A 19,649-nucleotide genomic window follows, 5' to 3' on the forward strand; every position below is an offset into this window, starting at 1 on the left:
ATATCCATTTGGGATTACATAGTTATTTTGTGTAGAAATGTGGTTAATGTAAAACAGGAAACACAAGTGTACATATAATATGTATTAATCCTCTCAACAAAATCAATCTATACCTAAGATGACCACATATGCCAGATTTCAGTAATGCAGTTTCTTTCTGAAAAATTTAGATAGTTTAACAGGCAAAACCTACGGGATTACACACAGACAGGTTTCACTTTTGGTGGAATGTAAGTGACCTTCAGTCATGGAGTATCACGCACATGCTTGATTGAACCAGATGTTCTGGGAAATGGCATTAAGAAAGTGACGGTGAAAAGAAAAAGCTTGAGATGGGGAAAAAGCACTTTTACTAACGAAGGCTAAACCATTACATGTGGGTGGTAGCTCACTTTGTCTGGTCTTGAGCATTATCTTTTAAAAAAATTTCTTACTGGATAAAGTAGTGCAGTATCAGCTTTTTCATTGATAAAAACCATCCTGTACATCATGCCCTGGCTTTGGGATAAACCCGTTTATGTTACTTACAAAATGGAGTACAAACCTGTTCTCCATTTGGCCATTGTGTGCCTTGGATCCAAAGAGCATCTCATTCAAAGGCTCCTTCAGATGGGTATGTCAGAGAGTGTACTGATTTCCTGTTTAATTCCTATCTTAATTAGGCCATTTTCTGATCAGAACATGAGCCCATAAAGCACATCTAAAAGTACTTATGAAGACTGACACCAATATTCTAACTCCTTTTAAACGCTTTCCTAGAAGTATATATTAAATTGTTCAGACTTAAATTTTTTCATACTTTAATTTTTTCAGTTTTTAATAACAGCTCATAATAATTAAACTAATAAGACATTGTTATAGAGTAATTACAATAAGTAATAATCTATAATACCTGTGTTAACTGAGTGATGTTCATTTTAAAAGACAAGGCAAAAATAACCAAAGGCATCATTTGATAGTTAAATTACACATAGAGGTTGCAAGACCATCTTACCTTCTTTGACTGGATGGGATCCTATCTGTATCTGGATGGAACTGTCTTGAAATGAATAACTGCTCCTTTTCTTTTACGAGGAAACAAACACAAGAGAATCTGAACCACTAAAAAGTACCTTCTCAAATAACTCAGTGTTACTGGAAATGTGTTTGTCTTAACGAGGAACTGTCTCTGCTCTGCTCAAAGACTGAGGGCTGAGATATTGTGTCACACGTGTATGGTCAAGTCAGTTCCCAAACCTGAACAAATGCTTTCGCTGAATCTCCCAACCCCCCCAAATACAATTACAGCATCTGAAAAGTGAAGCAAAATTTAAAACTACACCATGACCAAACCACACCCGACAGCCTGCACTGTCATATTGCCCCATTCCACAAATCCTATCAGGAAAACATAGCATAAAGAACCAGGTTGGCATATTAAGTCAAGTATTTCTAAATATCTAAGATTTTTCTTGAACTGAAAATGACACTACTGACCTAGGCTATATCAGATCCAGTGGAAGTCATTGGTATTTTTTCATACAATACCTGTATTCAGCCTGAAAGAAGCATCATCTTATATCTAAATTTCACATTACTAATGAATGTGAACAACTTGTCAAAGGGTTATGACTTTTTTGTTGTTGTTGTTCTTGTTTTTTGAAACAGCAGTGTTAGCACTGTGTGAGTTGTACAGCTGACAATTGTAAAAATGAATGAGGATGTATCAGCAATCAACAAAGTGTCATTACTGCCACATTTCTTGATATAGTAGGAAGGATACCTCCAAACCAGAGTAAACTGTATGATTTTTAGAATTACTTCTGGTATTTTTTTTTAATTTTCACTGTCATTTCAAGCTGTCTTTCATTTTCTGTGTCTGCAAAATGGGTGGGGCTACCATGTGCAATCAGTGACTCACCACTCATCACTTAAACATCGATTAATTTTTATTAGAATTTATTGACAACTTTGAAGTCATTCAGACAAGCAAACAATGACTCATGAAAACAAAGTAAAAAACTAAAAGTGAAAAAAATCTGGTATAAGGCTGCAACAGTACACAGTACTCATATCTAAATCTACAAGCAACTTATTTGCTGTAATGTTACATAACAATAACAATATTCGTTCTCCAAAAAAGTGCATCACTTTTAAATGTGAATAATCCTAAACAATGTTTTGAAAGGACTCCAAAGACAACAGTGCAACATCTGGGGACTGGAAAACCACATAGAAATGTGATAAAAACAAAATGAGAAACACACACACATACACACACTCTTTAAATTCATACACAATGTAACGGCTTCCTCAAAATAGACCATTCAGAATGCTGGTATCATAATTATCAGAGTCTTGCATGATGAAGATTCTTAATGGATAAGACACACTGAACTATGACCTTTCAACAATTTCTGAGATTGCATTCCATATGTTCTACACCAGATTGTCATCTCAGTGCGTGTCACATTGAAAGTTCTGTCTCTCTCCTTGTTCAAGTTTTAAGTGTTCTGATTTGCTGGCTTGTTATGAACATTTATGAAGAGGCGTGGTCAAAAATAGAACATCCATACTAATCACAGAAATGCAGACCACACTAAAACTTCCCATTACCAGTTGAAACCTCCCAGTTGGAGTACTGAAGGAGCTGGATTGTTGGAGCTGAATATCTAGTCCCAATAGAATATCCTTGGTCACACAGTTGAATCAATATTTTATAACGTTCAGAAAAAAATGCTCCATTTTACTTGTCATGGAAATTACAAAAAATTCCACAAAATGATATAATAAAGTTAGGTGTCAAGAAATAAAATAATAAAATTAGGTGTCAGCAGGTGGTGCTATACAAATATTTATCATAATTATAACTGACAACGATGATGTGATTATAACAATATTGCTATAATAATAAATAATATTATTGTTATTACTACTACATTGCCATCATACAAATAGTGGTATTATAGTACTGACTTGTGACCGAGATATAAAATATGTACAAGATATCAATAAGGCATTTGCAAAAGCTCTTTTTACCATTTCATCTGTCCCGTCATTTTGTGTTTGTTTAGTTATCAGTGACATGGAAGTCAACAGGTTGTGATGCTCAATGCATGACTCCACAGGCACAGGACCATGTGGTCGGTTAAAACCAGTTAACTTTGTTGGATCTGGAACCAGAAGAACAGAGGTTTCTGTTGCATGACCCCCCATAGCTAGGGGGGCAGGCAGAACAGGGTCGCCCCATTCTGTATGGAGCTTCTCCGATCCAGTTACCCCTGCAAAAATAGGAGGAATGCTATATTCACATTGAGACTTGGATTACTGTAATCAGTGCATTCACAATAGGAACACAACATTCACTTTATTAGAGAGAAACTGTCTGAAATAACAGCAGTGTGCTTGTAGATTGCAGACTCATAAAATTATTGAGAAAGGGGTGTGAACCGTCATTCGATTGGAGTGGTGTTGCCATGCCACAGTGCAGTATGATATTGTATTTGGATATGCCCATTACTATAATGCAAGTAATATGAATTACCCACTAGAGGTCAGTGGAAGGTGCTAGTGTTTTTAAACAGTGATTTAGTGTTTACTCATGCCCACCCCTTCAGGTTGTTGTGCACATTTTAAATACTGATTGTTTAATTCCAACACAAGCAGGTCTTTTGATATAATTTTCAATCATGTAGGTGTTCAAGGTTTTCAAGTAGCCACACAACCATGCTATTTCAAATTTGGCTATTTGTAGCACCTCTGGCCATGAAAGAATGTTGAACAACTTGTAGCAGACAAGTCTGAACTTCACTGCATTGGAAGAATTTCGTCTTTTTTATGCATTACCCTCTCATACATTTCTGTTCTTGCTCCAGGTTCAAGAATTCCACACATGGAAATCATTATTGCAATTTGCTGCAGTACTGACACACTACAGACGTCTTACAATATTCTTTTTCATTGTACATATTTGTGTGGATATGATCTGTTTTTGATGTAGTGATGATCTCCATCATACATAGAGGATAATGTCACTTACTTAATAGAGTAGTTGCATACCAACAGGACAGCTTGCTTCCATGTGCTCCCGTAAACATTCATATTTGAGCATCTGTTGATAGCACATCCCATTTTGTTGGAGGTGGCCCACACCATCTGAAAAGCAACATTGTTTGAATATGTGCTATTTAACAGTTGAAAACAATGCAGGAACACAGGAACTCCTGTGCTGTGTGGGGAGACCCTATTGGCTGTCATTGTGGGTCACGACCTCTGGTGAGAAGGAAACACTGTTCTATATCTTTCAATGCAGGCAAAGTCATGCAAATGCAGAGCACATGGCAGAACATTCTGACAGGGGTAAGGATACCCACCTGTGTGTAATGGGTACACACCGATCCACTGCACTTGTTGGGGTAAGAGAACGAGTGTTTCTCATCATGCCAAGACTTCACAAGGTCAATTACTGACCTATATCTAGCAGAGGGACATGAGCATTGATTAAAATATGTACAAAGGATGGTTACGTTACCTTTTTTTATTAACCTTTCCAAATAAATCACAGCTGTGGCCAACTTCTTCAAAAGTGGTGTTTATATGTGAAACTTTGATGCTTTGGTACATTGAACAGGTTGAGAAAGGCTCTGCTGTTGTTGAGGAACAGGCAAAGTTGTATCAATAGTGATAGAAGACTGAGGCCTCATTAACCCTGTAATGAGTGGAGTTATGTTGTGTCAATCATATAACTCCTATGAATCAATCAAAATACTTTGCAAGCAAAATGCTACAATTCATTCAAATAAGTGAAGGACAGATAGTATGTTAGCTCCCCCCATTTTATTGGTTCATGAAGTTCATTCTCATATCATAAAGTTTTCACAGAGGTGGTTTATCAGCATGGAACCAGGTGTCAGGAGTTGTGCTCATTTTTCAAACCCTTGAAACAGTTCCAGTGATGGAACCAGGCAGAATTCACCATGAAGTCTGATATCTGCAATGCAATGAGAGACGCTGCATCTTTTTGCTCACCTGCCGGAGTTGACAGACAGGTTCTGTCCCATGTACCTCATGGTGTGGGCGGGGCCATGGTCCCAGATGCACTGTGAGGCCCAGGACTCAGCTGCTTTGGCCAGTCGTTCATCCCACACCTAAACACAAAGAGCACAACAGCTGTTCAGCACATCTGCAGCTGCTCAAATCTTACTGGCAGCTCCACTGCCACGAGAGCCAGTTACACAAACAGCTCTAGACAGCTACAGAACAGGGGCCAATTCTTCAACAGTGGAGAGAAAACAGGGTAGAAGTGCACATAATCAGGAACATGGGACTGTGGTTACTTCTTTGTCAGGACCTTATTTTGTGATGTACATCATCATGGACAACATAGCTACATATACAGGCACTGTGGATTAAAATGATAAGAATGAATTTCAAATTAGGTCCAGATTCATGATGTATGATGCAGTGTTTTCCTTCTTCTTTAACTTCATTTTAGATTGTGAGATTGATGGTTGTTTAAATAAACAAAAAGGACAAAGGACACAGCACACTGTGGTCAGACTGAATCTGGACATAAATACCTGTACAAATATTGAATACAAAGAAGTCCACAATCATAGGGTAAATGAATGGCATCACAATAAAATGAATGAATGAACCTTCTGCTTAAAAGGCATATCCTTTTAATTCAAATTGTACCACTGGTTTGAAAAATACCACAGTAAAGGCAGTCCCTCCATGAAATTCACTTGATATTGGACACCAGTGCATCTGCACTCAGATCTGGGTTGTGCTGTGTGTTGTGTTGTGCTGTGTTAGCACCTTACCATATACTCCATGTTTGCAGCCGGTGGAAACACCTGAGACCGGACACGATTATGGTAATCCAACAAGGCACTCATGTCTCTCGAGGAAATGTAACGCTTTCGCCGACTTCGAGGAATGTTAACGCTGGGCAAACCGCCGAATTCAGGGTCTGTCTCAGAGCCTGGTTTTAACAGGTGTAGAACGCCAGTCGTGTTCGTCAGCATGGCAGATGCTGCAGTGTATGGCATCATCCACCAGAGGGCGATGAAGAAAAGCTGAGCTTGAGCAGCACACATAATGCTTCCTAGTGAGGCAGCCTGGAAGAGTGTGAATCAAATTATCAGTTAGAGACACACAGTTAGTAATGTAGATTTAAAAGTTTAAATGCTAAATTTTGGATCAATTGACTGGGCAATCCTCAATGCATGGAAAGCACTAACTACAAAATGCTGTGTTTCTTCATTGTCTAAAGTAGTTTATAACCTCAAATGTCAAATTATGTGGCCTTCGTATTGAAATTCCATAATACTTTCCATTTTTGTTATAAAAAAGTCATAAAACAAGTCAGATTAACAAAGTAACTTTTACAGAAGGTTACAAAAAGTTGCATCACACATAAATCCCACAAAGCAGGGAGGTATGTATGAACAGAACTGTTCTTTTGAGCAGAACAATTCTAAGCAATCAAAGCTGCTCATTGCCTGGTTACAGACATCAATGCAATTAAATTTGACAAACTTCCAATTTTCCAATAGGAGACAGACCTGATGATGCAGCCTGTTTGGACACACCTACTTGACCATTGATTGTATTCTATAAGATTTGGATTTATGAATTAAAATGGCAAACTTAAAATGAGAATAGATGTTTAAATGTTAAACATTTGTCTCATTTTGGTATCCACTGGTATCAGCATAATTGATGGCATTTTTAGCTACAACTAGTATGACAATGGTAAAATAAATGGCATGCTATTATACATTATGGTCATATATCAACATATTGCTCTGCCACGTCTCCAGGATTCTTCTGCTATCAGTTCTATTTTTTTTTTTTTTTTTTTACCAAATAACTATAAAATAACAGATTTTCTTCTCAGCATCATAAATCTGCAGTTAAATCTGCAAAAAAAGGTTCATTCACAACACAAGTATAATTTTAGTGTGAAGTTGTGCAAAGTACTACAGCATGCAACATTCATATGAATGTACCTACATGATAATGTCATCTTAAAATTATTGAAAGCCAATTAGTACTGAAAGCCCCTTCGATTAGCCTAGCCAGCCAATGCACACATGCAAATTACCAAAATCGCATTGATCAGCTTAAACCAAGGTTTAGGAAGAAAGCAAGAAAGAGTGCATGGTAAACAGGCAGACAGAGGGAGATGTCTGCTTCAGGTCCCAGACGTTGCATACCTTTTTCTGTGATCCAAGCGCAGGAAATAGCAGGAGAGAGAGAGAGTGAGAAAGAGGGAGAAAAGCTTGACGGAGAGAGAAAGACCCACACTTCAACATGAGCCTTTTCAAACAACCCCTTTTGACACATGCGGCAGAGAAATTTAACCCAGCCAACTTCCCTTGGCCCTTTGAGAGCATCTGACGTACGACCGCTCCTCTCTTTCCTCCTCCATGGGAATGTTCCTGGAGTTTTGAAAACAATTGGATATGTGACTGAGCCCTGCCAGCGCTCTCATTGTCCTCAACACCCTAACAGCCCCAAAGCCTCACATAACCGCAAAACAGCACATATGTTTCCAAACACAAATTATGGGTGAAATGAAAGATATTCCACAATTTTTTTTTACTTTTTTTATGAAAAATAACAATTTATTTTTTTTCTGCTTGTGGATTATGTTTCAAGTATAAGTTTAAATTGTGCAACATTTTAAATAAATGTATGGATTTACATGAATTCATACATCAATGTATGAATTTTCATTAATTAAAGACAAAATTCAGACAAAATTAAAGACAAAATTCCATGTTTTATCCATGACTCACAGCCTAACTAGACATTAGACAGTTTAAATTTAAAAACTTAAAATTTAAAATATTATATGGATGCCTGTCTTATGAATGGCAAAAAAATGATGTATATGTCTGAGCTATGTCCAAAATGTACAAAATCATTTGCTATTCAGCATTCTTGAGGTTTGTCGAGTAATTACGTTGCAATTGATTATTGAATTTTTTTATTTGGACTTTGGGGTATTAGAATTGCTCAAAGTTGTACATGCAATGACAGAAAACATCTGCTGCCTGTTCCGACACCCTAAACTGTAGCTACATGCAATAATACAGTTATATGAACAGTGTGTCACAGAGGTGAAAAGAGTGGAGAATGCATGTTAGCCCAGTGGCCAAACCTGAAGTCATTGCTGAATCAGCGTTTGCTTCCAGCTGCCCTGAATTCCAGGAAAGGTTTCAGGCTCTCTGCCATGGGTAATATACCATACCAGAGACTGCGGGCACTGCCAAAGCACACGCTACGTGCTGGCAGAACTCCACAGCTCAGGGTCACTGAGAACACAAGGATATCGACTCGCCGAAGTGAAGACAGCCATGGCAGAACGAGACACGTCATGCCCGCTGGGGTGGCCATCCGTTGAAACCGCAACTCTGAAACACGGAATAACATCAGAGAATATGGTTTTAAAATAAGGCGGAGGCTGCGTTAATCAAATCTCCCAGCGCAGCGGTGTGTTCAGAGCAGCACAGCTCTCATGACTCAGTCTGGATTCTGTCACTGTTCTATTGTACGCCCAGGTTTTCATTGTTCTCATTTAGGGTGTTTGTCTGTTTGTTTGTTGGGGGTTGGTTGGGTGGTAAAAGAGAGAATTCTGAGTCTTCTCCAAATCAATGGCTCTGCCAAATTGAAACGTTTTTTAAACCTCTTTGATGAAATTGCTCAATTTCAAGCTATCAGAATGTCAATGGCTTACTAAATGTACCCAATCAATGGTTTAGTGGTTAGAGTGGCTGGCCACACCTCAGAAGGCTGTGAGCTCAATTTCAATCATATCAAAGGCTTGACAAATGGTAGACACTGCCTCTGCCCAGTATTCAGCATTAAACAAGAAGGATGGAAGATGACTCAGTGAGTGGAGAAAGGCATTGCTGTACTTACTTGACATACCATCACCTAAGACTCCAGTGGACCAAGCTGCTAGAAATGGGTTGTGCATCACAGAACAAAAACCAGTGGCTGGGTGTCATTTCAATTAGGAGACACTGATCATACATCAACACTGAATACTTTAATTACAGCCACCTAGATTGTGAGCTCCTCTGCCAGATGCAGCACTAAAGCCTAAAGCTAAGCAACTGGCATGTAATGATAAATAGTCTTTGGCATGATAATTGAAACCAATTCTAGACACAGATATGTAAATTGTAATTTTTCTTCAGTACAGATGCAATTTAGTTCCTTGATGGTTAAGCGATCATATTAAATAAAATATAATAAATAAAATAAAAGTCACTCCAAATCTTTCAGTTATGTATGATTATCCTTCTAAGACAGAGCATACATGTATATGAGCCTCCTCTTGGCCCTGCACATGGACTGTGGAGATATGCTGATCCGTATGTCATCAAGACAGGCTGAGGGTGGACTGAGATACATAACCTCTATTTATTCAGGTGAATCCCATTAAAATAGAGATCTCATTTTCAAGAGACCTAATATACATAAAATAAAATTAAAACAAAATAAAAGCATTCATGAACAAATAATCTAAAAAGAATTTACAGTACAATTTAATTAATAAATGACAGTAGAAAAATACAATATTGTAATAAAGTAACACATAAAAATTTAAAACATAAAATGCCACATTAAAAGCACCAGCCATTTATCTAATGAAAATAAGAACATAAAACCTCATCAATTAAAACATTTAAAAACAATTGCATTCTGTTTTGGGAAGGTTTAAAATCTTGCTTCTAAACTGTCAATAACTTATGAGACTATCCATTTTTAAAGTGCTCTGTAGCTTATTTCATGTGTATGGAGCATAAAATCTAAATGTGGTCTTTCCAAATTCAGAATTAACTTTAGGCACATGGAGTGTGATCCAATCATGTGCCCGAGTTTGGTAAGTCCCTACTGATCTGTCCAGAAGAGATGTAATATAAGACGGTAATTTGCCAATGAGAGCTTTGTAAATAAATAAATACCAATGCCTGTCACATCTCTCCAAAAGAGAGAACCAACCAACCTTCTCATACAGAATGCAATGATCACTAGTAATAAAGTGGAGGGCAGAATGATAATCTGAATTCAGAGGTTTGAGGATAGAAGAAGCTGCATGCCTATAAATCACATTCCCATAATCTAAAACTGACATGAATACTGCTTCAATAATCCTTTTTCTGCAAAACAGAGGGAACTTGGCTCTATTTCTATACAGGAAACTGATCTTCTGTCATAGTTCAGTCACAAGATTGTCTAGATGATATTTAAATGTAAATATGTAAATAGATGCCAAGATAGTTATATTCTGTGACACCCTCAATTCTGAATCCATCTACAGTGGAAATACATAGGTTACCGTTGTCTATATTACTGGCTCTAGAAAACAACATAAACTTTGTTTTATGTGCATTCAAAACTAATTTTAAATCTATAAGCACATCTTGCAGAGCATTAAAGGAAATTTGCAGGTTCATAACAGCCGCTTGAAAAGAGTCTGCAAAACAATACACAATAGTATCATCCGCATAAAGGTGGACATGACAGCCAGTTAAGGATGAGGTAATTAATATAGATAGAAAACAAAACTGGACCCAATATGAAGCCTTGTGGCATACCTTTCCTTATCGGCAAAAACTCAGATTGGACATTCCCCATTTTTACACGTTGATGTCTCCCCGATAAGTAATTCTGTAACCATCCACAAGCTTTAGAGTCAAAACCAATGCTATGTAATCTTTGTAATAATAGTGAGTGATCGACTGTATCAAATGCCTTCGACAGATCAACTAAAAGAGCAGCACAGTGTTTCCTCCTGTCTATGCCAGACACAGTATCGTTCACAACCAAATCAGGAGCTGTGATGGTGCTATGCTCAGCCCTGAAGCCAGATAGATCGGTACGGGTTTAGAGCTGCGTACCTAGAAAGAAATTCCTTTAATTGATTATTTACCAAAGATTCTAGGATTTTGGCCAGACAACTCAGTTTGGAGAGGTCAATAATTGCTGACATTACTTCTGTCTTCTCCCTTGTACAATGGAAAAACATGAGCAGATTTCCATACACTAGGAACTATACCAGATAAAACAGAAAGGTTAAATGTTATTTGCTCTGTACATTGGCCCGTTTTGGCTGTATTTCATTAACATCCACAGAAGTTTAACGATTTAGCCTTCCACTTACACAAATACCTGTCTGTATATATATGTGAACAGAGGTAAAACATTGCATCAAATTGCTTGAACAAAAACTGCTAGCATATCAAACATTTCAGACTAGTGTGGACCAATAGCTTACTTCAGAGTGATCAAACACCACACAGGTCTGGCTCTGAAGTACGCAGATTAACTGTTTGGTTACAGTTTTGGCTCCGCCTCCGGCTTGGATCCATTGGCTCCTGACAACATTTTGTCAGAATGGGAAGAATGTGACAGGCACATGAAAACAACAAGCGGCCAGACTGGGAGGCTTTTGGTGAGAGGGGGGTAAAAAGCATTGAGTGTGAAAATAAACTTAACACGTTTTCTTTGTGGACGATTCATGCCACAGAGATACATTTTCAAGCTTTAATGACCTGGCTAAATATGGCCACACAGCAAGTGAAAGTAAAGTGATGATTCAATCCATGTAAGTCAAAGATTGACTGTTCCTAGGAGAGTATTCATTATTTTCTCTCCGCACTTTGCCAGACAAAATAGCTCTCCTTTTTCCACCTTATTCTTTCTTGCACATGCGCACACCCACAAGTGTTCATATGCTTGTGCACATGCATGCACAAACCTACATTCACACGCATTCATGCACACAACTTGTATGTACTCGCACACATATGCATGCTCACACACATGCATACGTACACTTACACACAAAGATATTTGTCTTCACTTCAAAGGGTATTCGAGCATACTGAAGTGAGACCTGCTTGGCCGTTGCTAGACTTTGTGGTTGAGTGTTTGCAGTCTGCAGTGAACTCCTTCAAACTCCTTCAAAGAGGCTGTGGAGGCACCGCAGGTCAATGGACAGGCCACTCACCATCTCTCCTGTCAGGGTTCACCTCCACTCCTGGTCACAAGTCTTTGGTGGTCTCCCTGTTTAAGAGGTCTGTCTCACTAACACTCAGTATAGGCTTTGTCTCTGAAAAGCTTTCAGAGGTGGGCAGGGTTTCTCTCACGGTGTAAAGCAACACTTTCAACCTCCCTTGGTAAACATGGCATGTTTCTTTGTTACATCTTAATTTTCTTAAGAAAATTATTGCCTGTTGATCTATTTAAAAAGATCTAAACAAAAGGAAGAGAATGGTAACATCAGTTCTGCTGAAGTTTATACATGTAGACCTTGATATGTGGTGTGTATTGCACTGTAGTAATGATCTGATTAATATGGCATTCACTTTTAATGCAAATCTTTAATATGCACTTTTTAAAACTACAATCACATATGCTCTCTCGCCCACAACTGAAAACTTATTAAATGTATAAAATCATACATTTTTTAAATTCTTTTCACCATCTTTTTAAAGTTAGGCTGTACAAATTGCTGAACAGCCTTAGTACACTTGTTTCATGTCTTGTATAAAAACGAACATTTTATGAAAATATGAATATGAGTGAGGCTAAGTATGAGCGCAGCCAGTTACTATGACACCCGAGTGACAATGAACCCATTGGAAAATCGACCTTTAAATTTAGCAACACTCACATCGCTGCCAGTTCTGCCACCTAGTTACCACTTCTTTCGTTACACATCAAAGGAGGCAAAAATGTGGAGCGGCAATATAAAATGGATCAATCACTTGTGCAGGACAAGGGGATGTGCCGGGCAACTGGGACGACCCAACCGAGTTGTCCACTCGGTGATGCAAAGCGGATCAAGGACACAGTGTAAATCCAGCCAAAACTCTGTAATGCAGTACAGTCTCAGTTATACACTGTATCAGCATATACAGTATAACTGCATATGCTCTGCCCTAGTGACTCAAAGCGCGTAACCAGAGTCTACACATAACAGGAGTAGGTAAAGCCAATGGGATACCTACATATTATACAATGCAATGATGTATTACACCATCTGAAATGCAATTCAAGGGACAGATATTTGTAAACTTTAAAAATATTTTCTGTAAGAAAGTATGATATAGATGTTAGGCAGCATTTTCCTTGTGTTGTATTCTAGCTCACTTGTAAATCACTTTGGATAAACTTATCAAATTAATAAATGTAAATGTAAAATTTGCATGCTAAAATCATTTACTGCCCTATGCTTACATTTCAGCACTTTTTCCAGCATGATTCTTATTCACTGTGTTGTGAATAAAGTTTCTGCTCCCTTGTTGCTCCTGTGATGTTGGCTTTGCTCCGCATGAAGGCATTTGCAAAATAATGAATAAATAATGACTTTGTGATCTCATCTTGGTTTGCTCATCCTTGTCCTATTGGCTCCACAGAGAAGAGCACTGTGAGATGTCCTGAGAGGGGCACATCTTCTCAATCAGTATATCCTTCCTAGCTCTGGGCAACAGTGGAGCCACAACCGTCCCTGTACGAAGCATTTCACACAGCTCCACACTTAGTGCATCTGTCATGGCCATGTGATGATGAGTATGACTCAAGGTCAGCAAAGGCTTTGATTGGCAGAAAACTCATTTGCTCAGTGACGTTGCAACTCACAGTTAGTGTGAGCACTGAGAATAAAACCTTTACCAGGAATGTAAGGAATTGCAGCAAGACCTTTGCTGTATAACATGGAATGTATCCATGAGTCCATGTAGAAAGTCATTCCATGGCTTGCTGATACAATCACCGTTGTGAAATTTCTCTCTGAGGCTGAACCGTTAACTTACTGTACTTTCAAGGTTGTAAAGGAAGGTTAAAATATCTTGCAGGAGACCATATCATTCTCAAGGAGAAGTGTGGACAGGGGCAATTATTGTAGTCGAGATGGCAGCTTGGATATGAAACTGTTTAGAATTAACTGATATTGAAAGTACAGACTTTACAAACATTACCAGAGGAAGTAATGCTTTCTAGAAAGACAAAAATAATATAGGATATTGAACTGAATGAAAAAGGAGATTCATTTGTACCAGCTGATTATTTTGGCTTCCAACAACCTGTAGCCAGATGTTCTTTTCGTCCAATGGTTGTGTACAGAGATGCATCAAACCTATCTCTGTCTGTAGAGTTTTATACTATATTCCAATACAAAACATCCCATAGAGCATGTCCTTCAACTGTTGGGTTTTGAAGAATTTTCAGGATTATAAAAGATTCCTACAATTGATTGAATGCACTTATGTACTAACTGCTGTCTTGTGTTTTTTCCAGCGTACATTAACATAGAATCCAGTGGTTGAGGAGGCATTCTACAGCACAGAGAGATTGCCTTGTTTTTCAGATGCATAGCAGACAGAGGGGTAGATTATAGTGTTGACAGAAGGCCTTGTCTTTCAAATGTATTGCTGATAGAGTGGTAGGCTGCAGTGGAAAGAAGGTTGTGTTTTTCAGACTTCTAGCTATTGAAATGGTAGACTGTGTGGGATAGGGAGCTCCATGTTTTTCAGAAGTAGCAGGTCTGCTCAATTATGGAGTTCTCCATCTAGTATTTCAACCCCTGGTTAGAAAACCTATCTGTATGCACCTGTGTTGAAAGCCAACAAATGATTTTTATTAAATTTTCAGTAATGCCTCTCAAACTACACACGCAGTTTCAGAGATTCCCAGGGTGGCTGGAGCTGGGAAAATAAAAAGTGATTCATTTTACCAAAAGTCGCAGGGAGATCAGAGTGAAGAAGCAACACAAACACCTATAGCGGAAGACCCACAGAAAGCAAAGACTTTTCCAAGGGTTGAGAGGAACAAAACCCAGATAAGATGTTCTTGGTGTAGAAGAGTCAGTCTGATGCCAGAGATTTCTGCTTGAACAATTCATGTGCCTAATAAAATAAATCTATTGCCAGGGCATTTGTAATTCCTGTTCAGCTGCCACCTCGGTTTTCCCCCGCAGGCACTGTTCAACTGAAACAAAAGCAAACCACTTTACACCTTCAAATTGTTTAAACAACAGCAGTAAAATACAACGACGTGTCCCCCGATTGAATTACCTACTTTATTGTTTCCGTGGACAGAAGAAATCCAGACCTAATGCAGTCTTTCTGTATAAAGTGGGAACATAATTAGAGGAGTTAAACCATGGAAAGATTAATTGCTTCTCCAAATCCATAGCAGAGGTACAGTGGCCACTAATCTATCAAAATGCTTCTTCTTCTCTGTCAAATATTTGGATGTAAAAAAAAATTCACATCTGAGATATATTGTGTCAGCGCTATGCTGAGAAAGCACTGACTGCTCCATAAATCTAACAGGAGCGGTCTTCCAGGAAATTTGAAGTGGGTCACACTGGCACTGGAGGGATGCATCTGAGAAGGTTGGCCCAGCACCAGTTTCACTCCAACCATTATGACATCACTGGGCCTTGTCTAGACATTGTGTCCTCATACACATAAGCTTATTGTGACCCATTGGTGTCTGAAGAAGGCCAGGTTACTGAGAAACTGTCCACACAGTATTGCCTTTGTTTACCTTGGGCGAACATAAAATAAACTTTTGCAGAAAGCTGGGTTTGAAGTTTCCCTAACCGCAGTGTTAGACTGTCGGCCAAGACACTTTTCCACAGCCACCCAGCTGTCCGCTACCTTAGAGGAAGACAGCAGTTTGGCCCAAGCACACTCCACCCTGTGCGTCAACCTTGCAGACCGCTCCTCAACCGTATTACGCATATTTTTTACAGTAACCGTCTGTCAGCAGGCTGTGTTTATACCTCTGGATGTCACTGCGTGTTTCTTGGCCAAAAGGAAACACTTAATTTGGTGAATGCCGTTTTGACTGGAATTCTGAAAGAAGCTCTGAGCTGTGGGCTGATGGAAGAATACTGGAATGACCAAGACTCTTCAGGTTCCTGAGAATCATCATCTGTAGGGAGTGACTGTTGTTTTGTTTGTTTTTTCTAAATGTGCCCAGCAGTTTTACAGTATGTTTTAGCAAACATGTACCTTGGCGGACAGGATGTATACTGTCCCAATTACTTTTTCTGCATATGTAAACTGGCAATTTGTAAACCTGGACAATAGTCATTACATCAAAATGAAGACAGTTTTCCCCTTATAATGTGGGTCTTGCTGGAACTTCTCCTCTGGGATTAGATGGCACCATCTTGAAAATAACACCATATGTGTTTAGTGCACCTGCATATTCATATGTCATCCTTGTACACTTTTCCTTTCCCAAAAATGTACTAAATACTACAGGTCCAGTTTCATTATGCAGTTGTGTGCATTGCCATTTCAGTATTTACACTACATATTGGAAACCAACTGCTCATATTACAGTACAAGCATAAAAAAGAATAGTGATTTTATCCACTCTTTTGAGATGGCTTTCAACAACACCAAACTTTAACATATACTGAGGCAGCCTCTAAAATACATCAAACCTTTAATGGACGAGTTGGTGGCTGAATGCATACGTGTAAAATGGATTTGCAGAAAAAGAAACAGTGAACACAGGATAGTTCAAGAGTGTTGAGCAAATATTGCACTACAGCTAAAGGGCTGGACATAGGTCAGCAGACATTTTGGCAGCATTGAAGAAGTGCGCACTCCTGGAGTACAAAACGCAGATGGAAAGTTAGTAAAGAGAAGCTTGCTGAGCTGCTTAAGTACCAGAGCTGGCAGTTTCACTGTCTGTGCATCTGTGGAGTTAGCACTGTCTAAAAAGCCCAGCTGAACCTGTTCATGGTGTCTCTGGATATCTTCTCCAGTTCTGGAGCAGAACACGTGGCACCAGGTATCCTTGTATATAGTTTATTGGTCATAAAACATAATCATAAACAAGATGTTTTCCACAATTCACCTTTTGTGTGCAGTAGTCTTCTTAAAAGAGTATGTGTAAATTAAGGCCACTTTAATGCATTGTACTTATGAAAAAAAATCATATTTATATTTGTGAAAACAGGTCAGTCAGCACACATGTGAAATGTGTAAATGTGTATAATGGCCATAAAAATGGCCATATGGGGAACTGGCAAGTCTGTGCCTCTAGACTCCAGAAAACCTGGTAAGGAATACCCACAGGCCATGCTCTACCCTCAAATACAACAATTTATGGTCCCCATAAAGTCTACATATGTTTTATTTGTTAAAAATGCTTTCAAGCTGCAAATATGTGTATACATAGTGCTGTATGTCTGATTACTTTTCTCTAGTTTTCCATGTATTACATGGTGATGGTCTTCATTTCTTCATTTTCTGTGTATCATGGCAAGTTCCTGATCTTTTGAAAAGCAGTGTGGTGTAGAGGATAAGGAGCTGAAAGTCAGGTTTGATTTCCAGGTGGGGCAGTGCTGTTGGACTCTTATGCAATGAATTAAACCTGAATTGCTTCATTAAATAGCCTGCAGTATAAACTGATAAAAAAGAGCATTCCTATGAATATTACCTTGGATAATGATGTCTCCTGAACACATAAATGAAAGAAATGATGTTTAATTTCACAGTCAGCTGGGTCTCCACAAATCTAAATTGGAAATGTGGCAGATCCTGGTAATTTACCTCAATTCTCTGTAAACGTAATATACTTTTCTCAAACCTAATGCAGATTAATGTGAGGATGAGATTCTCTTAAAACGTAAAACAGCTTTGAAACATCTTGCTTTATTATAGAATGAAAAAAGTGACCACATCGTCTGAGGTTTCAGAGAGCGGTGTGAAAACAAAATGTGGAGTAAACATCCAGGAAAAAGGGCATTTACTTCCAAACCACATAACTGAATACTCTAAAACAGCTTCTTGTGAGAATAACTGGCAGTTACATGTTGATAGTGCATATCATCCATGTTTTAAGATCTAGGTCTATCACATAATTTCCATCTAGTACCAATGGTAATTTAATACTAATAATACAATGCAGCATTTTAGCTGATCTCAGAATCAACACACTACTGGAGCGGAGCCAATATCTAAGAACTGACAGGAATTTCATTGCAACAGTAAAAGGCAATAGATTTAGAAAAAATCTATTTTTTTATTTTACCTTGCATAACTTCTTGCTTCTGAGACAGCTGAAAAAAATGAGAGTAAGAGTGAAAAAAAAACATACCTTTCATGTTCTTTGTCCTGTAGGAAAATATGAAGAAATATGGGATTTATATGGGAAGTGTTTTATTGCTAGCTTGAATGTATGAAATTTGAAGCATTCGGCTATCTTTCTTTTATATGTGGCTCCCTATATGAAGGGAAAATGTGTGGTCCTATGTGGCCCATGTGTGCTTTTGTCTGACACAGACATCTCAGAGAGGGTCTGGTGAAAATGTATACGCAAGTGTTTATAAGAATGGCAAGAAATGTTTCGATCATGAAAATATGTGTGTTGTAACTTGCAGGTGTGATAACAGCTATAATATGTTTAAACGTTTAAATGTGTGCCAGCTCTTTATCTTATCATTTTGTATGTATTAGTTGCTCACAGTGACTACTGTAGGTTTACAGTAAAATGCATTGAGTCAAAGACAGCAATACACAAGTCTGAAAAACATAGTTTTTAACCAATAAGGAAAGAATGCAAGTCTAGCGTTTAACTAGACCTCACGGAACTGCATAAAAGCCAAATGCAGCTTGGATGTTTAATTGTTTTCTGAAGCATGCCTGCACGGACCTAGACATTATTGAAATCCAAGGCCATCTCTTTTAAAACATCCGTATTTCACCTCGCCTAGGTTGTGTAGTCTGGCACAGTTGCTGGAGGCAGAGCAGTGTTCAAAAGAGCAGCCAAACACAAGGCGTGCTTGGAAATTTCCCTTTTGAAAAGATTTGCCAAACCCACAGGCCACAAGGCCCAGATCATGGAGGGATATCCACTGTCTGTATGTCCTTCAATGAGAGGAGAGAAGATGGACACAACACAGTGAAAACACTGTAGATTAAATCAGTTTTTTTCACTGGGAATCTATTTTAAGTTCTATTACTGTTTAGCCACATGTCTGTACGCTAGTTCAAGCAGATGCCAAAACCATGTTATTGGTGATGGTGACTAATGAGGTTATTTTCAGTTTATCAAGCATATACACATTCATACAGCATATGAATATATGCGGGCTGCATTCAACATACACTATATGGACAAAAGTATTTGGCCACATCTGTTTTTCAGGGTTTGGATCTTAATGCTTCAGCATACCAAGACATTTTGGACAATGCTATGCTTCCAACTTTGTGGCAACAGTTTGGGGAAGGCCCTTTTCTATTCCAACATGACTGTGCCCCAGTGCACAAAGCAAGGACTATAAAGACATGGTTTGATGAGTTCGGTGTGTGGCCCGCACAGAGCCCTGACCTCAACCCCATCGAGCACCTTTGGGATGAACTGGAACGGAGATTGCAAGCCAGGCCTTCTCGTCCAACATCAGTGCCTGACCTCATAAATGCTCAACAGAACGAATGGGCACAAATTCCCACAGAAACACTCCAAAATCTTGTGGAAAGCCTTCCAAGAAGAGTGGAAGCTGTTATAGCTGCAAATGGGGGACCAACTCCATATTAAAGTATATGTATTTGAATGCAATGTCATTACAATGTAATGGTCAGGTGTCCGAATACTTTTGTCCATATAGTGTATTC

General features: G+C 38.6%; 1 protein-coding gene across 1 annotated transcript; it reads right to left on the reverse strand.

The window, feature by feature from the left end:
- Window positions 1–3,127: 3,127 nt before the first annotated feature.
- On the reverse strand, window positions 3,128–11,388 carry r3hdml (R3H domain containing-like). The gene is made up of 7 exons (XM_036533557.1): window positions 11,342–11,388; window positions 8,333–8,405; window positions 5,805–6,101; window positions 5,008–5,126; window positions 4,353–4,455; window positions 4,019–4,134; window positions 3,128–3,260 (listed from the first exon to the last, which is right to left on the reverse strand). The coding sequence occupies exons 1-7, from the start codon at window positions 11,386–11,388 to the stop codon at window positions 3,128–3,130; spliced, it is 888 nt and encodes a 295-aa protein (XP_036389450.1).
- Window positions 11,389–19,649: the final 8,261 nt, after the last annotated feature.

This window comes from Megalops cyprinoides, chromosome 7 (genome assembly GCF_013368585.1).
Source record: "Megalops cyprinoides isolate fMegCyp1 chromosome 7, fMegCyp1.pri, whole genome shotgun sequence".
NCBI classification, from domain to species: domain Eukaryota; kingdom Metazoa; phylum Chordata; class Actinopteri; order Elopiformes; family Megalopidae; genus Megalops; species Megalops cyprinoides.

Coding starts and splice junctions, on each gene's coding strand:
- r3hdml (XM_036533557.1), bottom strand. CDS start 11,388: ATGTTGTCAGGAGCCAATGGATCCAAGCCGGAGGCGGAGCCAAAACT. Junction 6,102..8,332: donor CCATGGCTGTCTTCACTTCG/GCGAGTCGATAT, acceptor ACACTCTTCCAG/GCTGCCTCACTAGGAAGCAT. Junction 5,127..5,804: donor CTGCAAACATGGAGTATATG/GTAAGGTGCTAA, acceptor CTTTGTGTTTAG/GTGTGGGATGAACGACTGGC.